Below are 12,251 nucleotides of genomic sequence, written 5' to 3'. Positions count from 1 at the left end.
TGAAGAGTTGATAGACTATCAATACTGAGTGTTCGCTGGACGAACAGATTAATTGATTGTAATAATAATTCAGTTACATTAAGTTAATTTGATTAAGTGATCAAAATATGTATAATTAATCATAACTCGTTATGATTAATTATTCATATTTCCCTTTTAAGCTAATTTGCTTCAACACTGACACTGTTTTTCATGTTTAATACGGTAAAGTTGCTTGATTTTAAGTAATCGTGCTTTATAAATAATCGTTAAGTGACTTTACTAGAGTGACGAATTGCAGAGCTTGTGCAAACATATCCAAGTTGCTATATGATCAGATGCTTTTAATATGCTTTATTTAAAAAATGCTTGCTGTTTTCTTAATGTTCTTGTGCGTTTATTTTGTTATGGAGAGGAAAGTGCTGCACTGCCCTAATGATGCCTGATTTTCTCAGCTTTAAATTCCTAATAAACTCAGCTTTATTCCCAGTTAATAACTCAGAGAATTTAACTTCTCTATCTGTACTGATCTTCCCATTCCATTTGGGTATGGGCCCTGTTTGCAGTTACCATGTTTGTTTTTGCACTTTTTAAGCTTTGGGTCCCTGGCTCTCAGTGATATACAAGCTTTTTGGCTCTGATGACAATCTGCATGTTTTTGCTGTTAACCTCAGATTATCCCTATGCAAGTCAGTCAGCTCTTTCCAAAGTTCTTTGAATTTATAATCAAAATCTTCAAATCTCTAAATCACTGATCTTGGGGAGGGAATGATGTCCTGGTTTGGTTGGACAGGCCAATTAAGTGGATTTCTAAACTGCCAGGTTCATGTTTATCTCTCTTGGATACAACTGAACATGCTTTTAGCACAACTCACTGGAGATTTTTTGAAGTTTTGCTGGTTAACAGCATGGCTATGTTAGTCCACCAGCATAACTTACTGTAGGTTCGACCAGTGGAAATTCCTGCAGTGGTGGCGGAGGTCTCTAACTACTTTAAAAGGCTTTTTTGGTCACTTTTAGACAGACAATTTAAAGAAAATGACATACACAGCAAGACAATATAAATATAATTTAACTTGCATAGCATATCATTAGGTAGAAGCAAAAATACATTCCTCTGTCCGTGTTGAAAGAACATGTCCGGCTGTTTAGTGAAGCTGATTGCTGTAGGCTGCTTATTTATTTATTTTTTATTTGCAGCTTGTAAAATGTGTTACCGATCAAATATTATTTATCTCTTCTCTACATAATTAAGGTAGTTGGTACATTATTATTGGTTGCAATAATAAATAAATAAAAATATAAAAAATAAAATAATAATATCACGTAATTTACAGTGTGTATCTATAATAATTGGTTGATATACCAAAGGAAGCTATTGCCTCCTCTGCGACGCATTTTGTTTTTTACAACACTGACTGCTGAAAGTCAAATACTTGATAGTGGTTGGCTCCTTTTTTTCCAACTGAGACAAAAGTCTCTGGCTATAGATTATCCTCTTCCAATTCTCTCCATCAGACACTCTTTAGCAGTTTAATTAAATCAGCAGATTCTGCATGTTTGGGTAAGAACAGTGGCAATTCTGACTTCAGTAATATTTTATGAAGCTACAGTGGTTAAATGACAAACAAGAAATACACATTCAGAGACATAAAATGAAATTAATAACTAGGAATTTTATTAACATTAAATCATCATTCTCTCATTTTCACCTTACCATTTTGGATAGGCTGTGGTTTGAAGGTGATAAATAGGAAGGATTATTTTACATTTAAATATGTTCACCGATTATTCACAAGGTTGAACATTTTATATTGTTACTATCAGGGGAAGTTGCAAATTCTTGTCGAACAATACATTTTCTTAAAGTTTCCAGACTCAAAATATATCAGAGGGGTTCAATCTTTGTTCTCCTATTGAAACCATTTCCATTGCCTTAATTGGCTTGCCATTATATGTATTTTATTTAAATACCCCCAATTTGATGCAATAATACCCAGCTTTCCCAGCATTCCAGATTCTTCAAATTGCTTTTATATTGATTGTTTCATATTCTTCTCCGAGTCCCTTTTTCCTCAATGTCCTGTGCTTTGAAATAATGATTATGCCATTTTCTTTTGTTTATTCCTTTTCACAATCTTTCTGTCCCAAGGTTTTTTTTTTTTAAGACAATCTTAACTCAACATAATAATAAAAAAAAACTTTGTAAAAAAACAAACAAAAAAACATTGATCTTCCTGGATAAGCTCTGATAACACTTTATTTTACAGTGTCCTTGTTACATAGGTTACATGTAGGCCTACTTATTGTAGTAATAACAGCAAATTATGCATAATTACATGCAACTTACCCTAAACTGAATCCTAGTCCTAACCCTACACTATAGTACATGTTGTCAAATGATATTACTTAGTACTTTAATGTATACAGGTGCTGGTCACATAATTAGAATATCATGAAAAAGTTTATTTAATTCGGTACCGTAATTCCATTCAAAAAGTTAAACTTGTATATTCTATTCATTCATTGCACACAGACTGATATATTTCAAATGTTTATTTCTTTTAGTTTTGATGATTATAACTGACAACTAATGAAAATCCCAAATTCAGTATCTCAAAAATTTTTCATATTACTTAAGACCAATGCAAAAAAAAAAAGGATTTTTAGAAATGCTGGCCAACTGAAAAGTATGATCATGAAAAGTATGAACATGTGCACTCAATAGTTGGGGCTCATTTTGCCTGAATTACTGCAGCAATGCGGCGTGGCATGGAGTCGATCAGTCTGTGGCACTGCTCAGGTGTTATGAGAGCCCAGGTTGCTCTGATAGTGGCCTTCAGCTCTTCTGCATTGTTGGGTCTGGCGTATCACATCTTCCTCTTCACAATACCCCATAGATTTTCTATAGGGTTAAGGTCAGGCGAGTTTGCTGGCCAATCAAGAACAAGGATACCATGGTCCTTAAACCAGGTACTGGTAGCTTTGGCACTGTGTGCAGGTGCCAAGTCCTGTTGGAAAATGAAATCTGCATCTCCATAAAGTTGGTCAGCAGCAGGAAGCATGAAGTGCTCTAAAACTTCCTGGTAGACGGCTGCGTTGACCTTGGACCTCAGAAAACACAGTGGACCAACACCAGCAGATGACATGGCACCCCAAACCATCACTGACTGTGGAAAATTTACACTGGACTTCAAGCAACATGGATTCTGTGCCTTTCCTCTCTTCCTCCAGACTCTGGGACCGCGATTTCCAAATGAGATGCAAAATTTGCTCTCATCAGAAAAGAGGACTTTGGTCCACTGTGCTTTATTAAATCCAGAGTCAACGCATCTGTCTACCAGGACATTTTCAGAGCACTTCATGCTTCCAGCAGGATTTGCACCTGCCCACACTGCCAAAGGAACCAGAACCTGGTTCAATGACCATGGTATTACTGTGTAATTACAGTGTGATGTCATGTAATATTCTAATTTTCTGGGATTTTGATTTCGTGGGTTTCATAAGCTGTAAGTCATAATCATCAAAATTATAAAAAATAATGGCTTGAAATATCGCACTTTGCATGTAATGGGTCTATATCATATATTAGTTTCACCTGTTAAAGGACAAGTTCGGTATTTTACACTTAAAGCCCTGTTTACAGATCGTATCTGATGAAATAGAACTTTGGACAGATGCTGCTGTCGCGAGAATATTAGGTTTATATCGCTTTCCCCCCTCACCCCCACAATGGTTGTATATGTGCACTGGAAGATTCCTTCCTAAAACACATTAAATTTTCGTTTACAAAGACGTGAAACTCACCGAGTGGTCAGGGGTGTTCACTGATACGGTTCCAAAAAAAAACGCTGAAAAAGATGCATTCCAACAGGTTTTATCGTAGTTTTTGTCCAACTCCATGACTTGTATTGAATGTGCTGTGTGAGGTGCGGTATTACTCCGCCGCTGGAGTGTCTATTATTCAAGCTCTCAACGGAAGAATCACGGGTGTGACACGTTTGGCAAAATAGGTCCACAAAAGCTAAATAAACCTAAAATTCTCGCGACAGCAGCATGTGTCCAAATTTTAATCTTAACCGTTCTATTTCATCAGATACGATCTGTAAACAGGGCTTTAAGTGTAAAATACCGAACTTGTCCTTTAAGTTGAATTCTTGAAATAAATCAACTTTTTGATGATATTCTAATTATATGACCATCACCTGTACTGTACTTGTTGCACTGTAACAAGGACACCTTAAAATAAGGTGTAACCACAACTAAAGAAGCATCCTGAGTGTAAGGGAAGCGTATACGTGACTGATGAAACACTCTATATTGGCACTCCTCACATGAAGTACAAATTAGACTTGACTCACAACTGCAGTCAATTGAGTTTGATGTTAGCATGATGCTAAGCTAACGTTAAATTAACAAACAAACCATATAATAGCACATGAAAAAAAATTTGAATTACAATAAACAAGTTTTTAACCTGTTTTCTTGGATATCTTACAAGGTATCTTAGAAGGCAGTATCATATAGCATATAGGTAGGCAACCTACTATTGACTGAATTTTGAATGTAATAAGTAATCAATTTACTATTGCTTCATAAATACTCATGATTATTCTTTGTATTCTGTCTTTTTGTGAGTGTAGGAGATCAGTGATGCAGAGATTATGGAGTTGGCCCACAGTTCCTTGGGAAGGATGACCGTCGTCAGGCAGATTTTCCCTCTCTGGAGAGACAGCAGTGTGAGCTGTATGAGGAACAACCACCGCATCTCTTCTCTGCTTTGCGACCCTCAGGAGGGCTACCTGCAATCGCTGGAGGTCAGTAACCATAGAAACAGCATCATCGCCATGTAGGAGATGGCATTCTCAAACCCATTAAATCTAGAACAAGTGAAGTTAAGATCAGGGATTTTCAACCTTTACAGACAATGGGACCCCAGAGTCTCTCACAGTGTTTTTAATGTTATTTAATTTAAATGTTTTATTTTAATTAGGCGTTTTTTTTGCTCATTTCTTTTTCAACTTGCCCCTTTGTGGGTTTTCATGCAATGATTTTAGTTTTAGGGGAAGATTTACTAAACAGGGTAAATTAGCGTGAGAGCGCAATTCCAAAAAAACGCCGATGGGAGTTGAAAGTTCTGCGTGTGATCTACAGACGAAACGAAAATTAAAGAACACAGACAAAATCTGATCATTTCCATAATGACCGACACAATCTACCAGGTAGCTTCTGGTTTGAGACCGGTTATAAGGTGTTAAATAATGGCGCAAAGTTCAAACACCAGTACATTGACGAGCGCAAACCTTACTAAATCATCTTGCGTCATTCATTTAAATGTTCTCCTCCCAGAAATTTTGCGCCTGAAAGGGAAACTCCTACAAATGCATATGCAATAAGGTACAGTATATGGTACAAGTCAAGTCAGTAATGTCACCTTAATTTATATAGCGCTTTTAACAGTGTGGATTGTTCCAAAGCAGCTTTAGAGTGATAATAGAAATAAGCGTAACAGTGAAGTTGCGAAGATCATTAGTCATTAACTTAGGGGCTGCTAATACGACACTGTTCTAACATAAAACCCTTAACGCACTCCGGCCGCCCATAAACACAAAAAGTGCCTGGTGTCTCGAGAACGCACTCCCTGAAATAGGTTCGAAGGTGCAAACGATTATCCGTTTTCTCTGCGCAAACCTCAGAAACGCAAACTCGCGAAAACGCAGACGGCGCGCACATGCGCATCACGTGTTCGGTCGGTTGGTATGCGCATTTGAATATATATGTGCGCAGGCGTCTAGTCCTTCACAAATCAACCCTCAACAAACTACTTGTTAGGCCTTAAAAATGTATAATTCAGAAATTTGAACCGGAATTATCCAGACAACGTTAGGTAAAGGGAAGGGAATGAAGGCCTTCACAGGGGAGAGACTAGTTGACTGCGTTGTCGTCGTGTCCTGGCGCTGGTCCTTCATCGGATCTGGATACGGCCTGGATCCGGTAGGAACAGCGCTAAACCTCGGGATAAACAGAGAGACTAATATTAGTGTAGACGCCATCCTTCTTATGATGTACCTCAGCATCAAGTACATCAGGATTTATGGGAAGTGTCCCGGCTGATCTAATCTATGCAGCCCAACAGTGAGTTATAGAAGTCTATAATGTAAGTGTATTCTAGGCCAAAGAGATGTGTTTTTAGTCTAGATTTGAACTGACAGATTGTGTCTGCTTCCCGGACAATGTTATGAAGATTGTTCCAAAGTTTTGGTGCTAAATAGGAAAAGGATCGACTGCCAGCAGTTGATTTTGATATTCTAGGTATTTTCAACTGGCCGTAATTTTGAGATTGTAATTGACTTGAAGGACTATAGTGTGTTAAGAGCTTGTTCAAGTACTGTGGAGCTAAACCATTTAGTTCTTTGTAAGTAATCAGCAATATTTTAAAATGTAGGCTATACATTGTTTTATAGGGAGCCAGTGCAGTGTTGACAGAACCAGGCTAATATGGTCATACTTCCTGGTTCTGGTAAGAACTCCAGCTGCTGGACAAGCTGTAGTTTGTTTATTAAGCGTGTCAAGCAACCACCCAGTAGATCATTACAATAATCTAGCCTTGATGTCATGAACGCGTGAACTAATTGTTCTGCATTTTTCATATAGAGCATATGACGTAATTTAGATTTATTTTTTGGATATTTTGGCCATACATTTACTCACTGAGAAATGCCCAATCGTAGGTTTCTCCAGTGTGTGTTCTCCAGAGAAGCGCTCTTCATTCGTCTCATTCCTCAATAGAATAGTAAAAAAAATAACCAGCTTCATTGCACCCAATTTGCTTGTTATTTTTGTTATTATTATTATTATTTATTTTTTTATCACGCTGCTCCCAAAAGGCAATAGGCTTATCTCACCCACGGACGTCTAGGCGTACAATATTAAATAAAGGCTATATTGTTCTCGTCTCTATTTTTAAATTATGATTCTATTTTTATGTCCTAAAAAAATATTCTATAGTATTTCATCCTTACTCTTAATTTGCAATTGCTGCTGTTTTGCACAATGTCCCTTTGCGCCACCTAGCGGTAATTTCGCGAATTACTTTGAAATGCGACTGGTTTATTTTTATCGCGGTAGTTTTGCCGTGGCGGTAATAGGCATTCTGGTTGACTACCTACCATAGGCTTTTCGGAGCTAATTTTTCACTGTGTGTTTTTAGTAAATCCTGACAGTATTTTTTAACGCCAAAAGAGGGTTTGGGCTGGCGCAAGCTGTTAATAAATCTGACCCTTGGTGTTTTGTGCAATGGTCTTTTTATTTAAATGAATTAAATAATGAATGAAATGTGAAATGAAATGAAATATATGACAAAACGTTAAGTAGCCTAGTTTGCATCACAGGATATTACTGATGGTTACAATATATTGGTTACAGCCATATAAAAACCTGATTGTTTTTTCCAAGTGTTTTCCTTGTCTGCTGTGACGTCTCTGCTTCTCGAAACCCCTTGAACCCACATAAACAATAGTTTCATAGTAGGAAACAGATGGCTGAGCTTGCACCGCACATACTCTGGAGTCTTACTCCTCAATTATTCATGAAAACGAGGGTTAAATGTTCTTTGATGTTTATTCACATTGACAAAGAAAAACACTAGTTCACAGCGGTGACAAACCTGTCAGCTTTTCGTCTGCAAATCTGCAGTGTCAACACGAGCCACCCACCTTTGTGTTCTTTTCCCTGTCACTCCAAAAACCAGCAATCACTGGAGTCACCCGCGCAGCTTTTGCTAATACCTCCAACATGCCTTAACTGATGGTCAGTCTCAGTAAAGTGTGACAAATGTTTTCCTGTATGGACCTGTCAGCTCAACTAGTGTGGCCGTCATTCACTGATCAGGAAGTGGTTGTTCGTACAGTAAGGACAGGTGCTGTTTTATACATCAACTGGAATGATGACTGACACCTAGCAGCTTGTAACACTCAGCAGATGTCATACTTGGATGAGAAACGGCCAAGAAATTTTTATTTGAATCCGGTGGGTCATGGACAGAGGAGAGTTCCTGATGCACAGTCAGCAGTCAGTTTGCTTGAGTGAGAACACACCATTGTATCTTACAGCACATAACTTGAGTTAAAGTATTCTTAATGCATCTCAATTACATTAATAAGAACAAAATAAACCAAAAGTTTAAAAAAATTGCCAGTAAATGGTTGACAATGTCAGGGGAACTCCAATGTTCTTATTCTAAAAAAATACATACAGTATATAATAATGCTGGCTTTTTTACACATATCCGTTTTTAAATTGTAAACTTATAGACATTGTAACAAGATTGACATTTAACTGGATACAGCGGAGCATAAGATAAAATGTTAAGATAAAAAGTTACGATAAAAATCTCTTTACTAAGATAAAAAAAAAATATATATATATATTTTATATTTTGTTTTGTTTTTCGTTTTTCTTCTCTGTGTGTGTCTTGCTTTTGTTTTGCTGTGTGTGTCCCCAATGATAGTTTGTTTCCATGGTTATTTATGGAGTTTGCACGTGTTCTTAAATTACGTTAATCATCCACTTTCTATTTAAGCCCTGCATGTGTTTCCTCAGTTTCTTTGTCCAGTATTGTTTGTATAAAAGTGATTTTTCTTCTGACTCCTGAGTGTTCTGTTTAAAGTTATTAAATACTCAGATTTCAATTCCTTTGTCTTGCAAATTCTACACAAGACCAACCCTTACAAGAATGAAGACGTAATAGCTTTTATTTCTATCTTTTATTGTTTAAACCAAAATGTGCATATTTGCTAATTTAGCGAAGCGGAGAAACAGTTCTGGACAGACCAAACAAGGAACCCCCATGAATAATTATAATGATAATAATAATAATGAATATTATTCTTCCATAATAGATTGTAAAGTCATTATGGTTCCACTTCATATTAGATGTATTTAAAGCGGACTTATTATGCACTTTTTCAAAGTCTTGATTTTTTTTTAGGGTCTAGAATATGTTTTCATGCTTGAATGTTAAAAAAACATTACTTTTCACATATTTTACATTGTTGCAGCACCTCTCTTCCCAGTCTGTCATTAACGGTCAGTTTTGTTCCGGTCTCTATGAAGTCCCTCCTTCCGAAAAGAGCAATATCATCTCATTGGTCAACTGGACAATCGTGTTTTGATTGGACAACAACTTCTAGCATGTTTCAGAAATGTCACGGCCCTTACCATAACCACAAGTTTCAACACACAACTATAGTAACTCATCCAGGCCTCGCCCCTTTTTTTGGTGTATGCCTTGGGGAATAAACAAGGAATACTGTGACGTTTGTCCCCGGATGAAAACCCAAAACTACAATCATTTGATACAATAGCATTTGAGCATTTAATGTGCTTACTGTTTACATGTTAATGTAAGTACAAAGTTGTTAAAGACACCTATAAAGAAGGATCATCATTATTCACACAAACAGTGTCAGTGGGCAACACATAAGCACCTATTTTGCAGATTGACCCAAAAGTTCATTCAGTGCAGTTAGCTTAAGATATAAGCTATAATAGCTTATATAAGATATAATATAATCTTGTCAAGTAAGACAAAAGGAAATATACTGGTTACACTTTATTTTAAGGTGCCATTGTTACAGTGTAATTATATATTTAAGTACTGAGTAATATGAATTAACTACATGTACTTACTATAGGGTTAGGATTTGGTTGAGGATGTTGCATGCAATTATGCATAATTTATAGTTATTAGTAACTACATGTAACTATGTAACATATGTAACAAGGACACTGCAAAATAAAGTGTTACCAATATACTTTCCTCAGGGATTCATAACTAGAAACATCTAGCCTATGAAATAATGTATTATTAGAATCTCAGATATAACAATATCTCCAATTATAGCTGCAGGTGCAGATGAAATTACAGAGAAATGGATTCTGATCTGGCGGACAGTTCTCCACAGGGAGTAGTTAACATACATCGATGAGCATCTTTGCAGCTCTTTAGTTTGTCTCTGTAAATACATTTATGTGGGGAACTATTGTGTGACCATTTGTCAGGTCACCCCCGTGGCTTTATTATTTTAAATAAAGGTAACTAGCTACTTTCTTGCGTCTTGTATCCATAATAGCGATGCACTGAAATTTTATATAGCTGAAAAGAAAATGAGTTGTCAGTTCAGTCAGGACCACTTCGCCAAGTATATATATTTATTACAATCATAGCATACAGTTAGTGTTGACGGTATGGTTCTGATCTGGGCAAAACTCCCACGCCTGTCCATGCAGCTATGCCTGGACAGAGCGGGGAGATCAGCAAGTCAAACCCCCTGGGGTACAGAAAGGAACCAGTACATGCATACATAGGTACAATTCTCAATTACATGAGTTGTGAAAATACAAATACATGATAGAAAAGCTTAGATTTTTTGATTGACTGAATCCATAGAACTTAATTAGTGATTCTCCGATGGCATGTTTTGACTGTGTCAGTGTGTATTTCTGCACAAAAATAAACTGAATAAGTGACGAAAGCAAAACATGTCAGATGTGTGGATGCAGGGCTGGGTTGACAATATTGATTTTTCATTTTTAATAGATCTTCAGTTTGATGAACCGAGACCATATTCTTACCATCCAATAAACTCCCTTTGATTTGTATTTTGTCAACTTTGATATGAAACAAAGTCTGAGCTATTGACTTCTGTCAATTTTATAATGAAATTCAAACAATAAATGTTGTTTTGATCCGTGAACAGATATCTTTCTCTTCTTTATTACTAGTTATTGCTCAACATAAACATGAATGAACATCAGAAGGTACAGTCCGTTGAAAGAAACATTACAACTTACTGAAATGTATCATGTATCATATATTCGCTCAGTGTTTCAACTGTGGAAAAGACGTCAATAAAACAATGTCACATATTTACGTCAGGAAAGCAATTTAATTTCCAAAGCTCGTTAGAAAAAATAACTCTAGAGAGGAGTTAATATACAAGATAAGTTTATACGCAACTTTGATTTGTTGATTTAGAGTGTTGATTGTTAAATAAATGTGATTCACTTCAAAATTAAAATCCTGTCATTGTTTACTCACCCTCAAGTTGTTTCAAACCTGGATGCATTTCTTTCTTCTGCTAAACACAAAATAAGATATTTTGAAGAATGTCTGTAACCAGACAATTGATGTACCCCATTGACTTCCATAGCAGGAAAAAAATACTTTGGAAGTCAATGGGGTACATCAACTGTTTTTTGTGTTCAGCAGTAGAAATAAATTCATATAGGTTTGAAACAATGACAGAATCTTCATTTTGAAGTGAACTAAACATTTAATAAACACTGTTTTTGGTTTTCGATTTTCTGTTTCGTTTAAAAATGAATTTTGATGGATCAATGAAATTAATTATATTTTTGGTTGTTTTGATTCCAGGTGTCCAATCTGTACCTTTATGACAGTGTATTGATGTTGGCCAACGCATTCTATCGGAAATTAGAAGACCGGAAGTGGCACAGCATGGCCAGCCTCAACTGCATCAGAAAGTCAACCAAGCCCTGGAATGGAGGCTGGTCCATGCTGGAGACGATACAAAAGGTATGATATGTTTGATGTTAAGAATTTTTCAGAAACTATGTTTTGCTGTTTGTCACACTGTTGGGGGGCTATCACATCTAGCCTGCAAGACTAAAAGTGGTAAGATAGCGAGTATTTGAATAAAAGCAACTGTGACAAGATGATAGTTTCAATTGCTTTACATCAAGTCCCAGACATGTGGCTTTTTGAAATGCAAATTGCTTTCATCTAGGTTGTTTCCTGACTTCCCCTCTCACTGCTGCAATCACTTTTCTTTTAAACTCAAGCACAGCGGTCAAGCTGAGATAGCTGGTTGTCCTCACACAGAACTCTCTTAAGGGCCACTGAAAGCTGCACAATAGCTGGTGTGGTGGCAGCAGCAGCTGATGTCTCATCTTACGAGCTCATGTCTCTGTGAGCTCTCAGGGGCAGCAAGCGGTCTAGTGTGTGTTCCTCATTTCACGCCTTTTTAACTTTATATGAACCACAAAGAACTGCAAGAAACCTCTAATCGGCCATGAGAGGGACTCTGGGATTTGAAACTTCATGTGGGCCTTTCATAGTGATGCTTTTCAAGCATTGAGCATCCAACTCAACTCTAAACAGGTGGTCCAGTTAGACCAGTAAAGAAAACATTAAGAAATCTTTTCAGGATAAATTTTCGTAAAAAAAAAAAAAGGGTTTGTTTATTTTA

The 12,251-nt window shown here is 36.7% G+C and overlaps 1 protein-coding gene across 1 annotated transcript in view; it reads left to right on the top strand.

Moving 5' to 3' along the window:
* Positions 1-12,251, top strand: part of grid1b (glutamate receptor, ionotropic, delta 1b) — a 434,864-nt gene that overhangs the window by 375,962 nt on the left and 46,651 nt on the right. The window contains exons 6-7 of the mRNA XM_079594461.1: positions 4,623-4,796; positions 11,417-11,578. Coding sequence (XP_079450587.1) covers positions 4,623-4,796; positions 11,417-11,578 — 336 coding nt within the window. The remainder of the gene's footprint in view (positions 1-4,622; positions 4,797-11,416; positions 11,579-12,251) is intronic.

Source organism: Phoxinus phoxinus, assembly GCF_949152265.1.
Source record: "Phoxinus phoxinus genome assembly, chromosome: 21".
NCBI classification, from domain to species: Eukaryota; Metazoa; Chordata; class Actinopteri; order Cypriniformes; family Leuciscidae; genus Phoxinus; species Phoxinus phoxinus.
The sequence above is the reverse complement of the archived record's forward strand: the minus strand, read 5'-3'. Positions and strand labels throughout refer to the sequence as shown.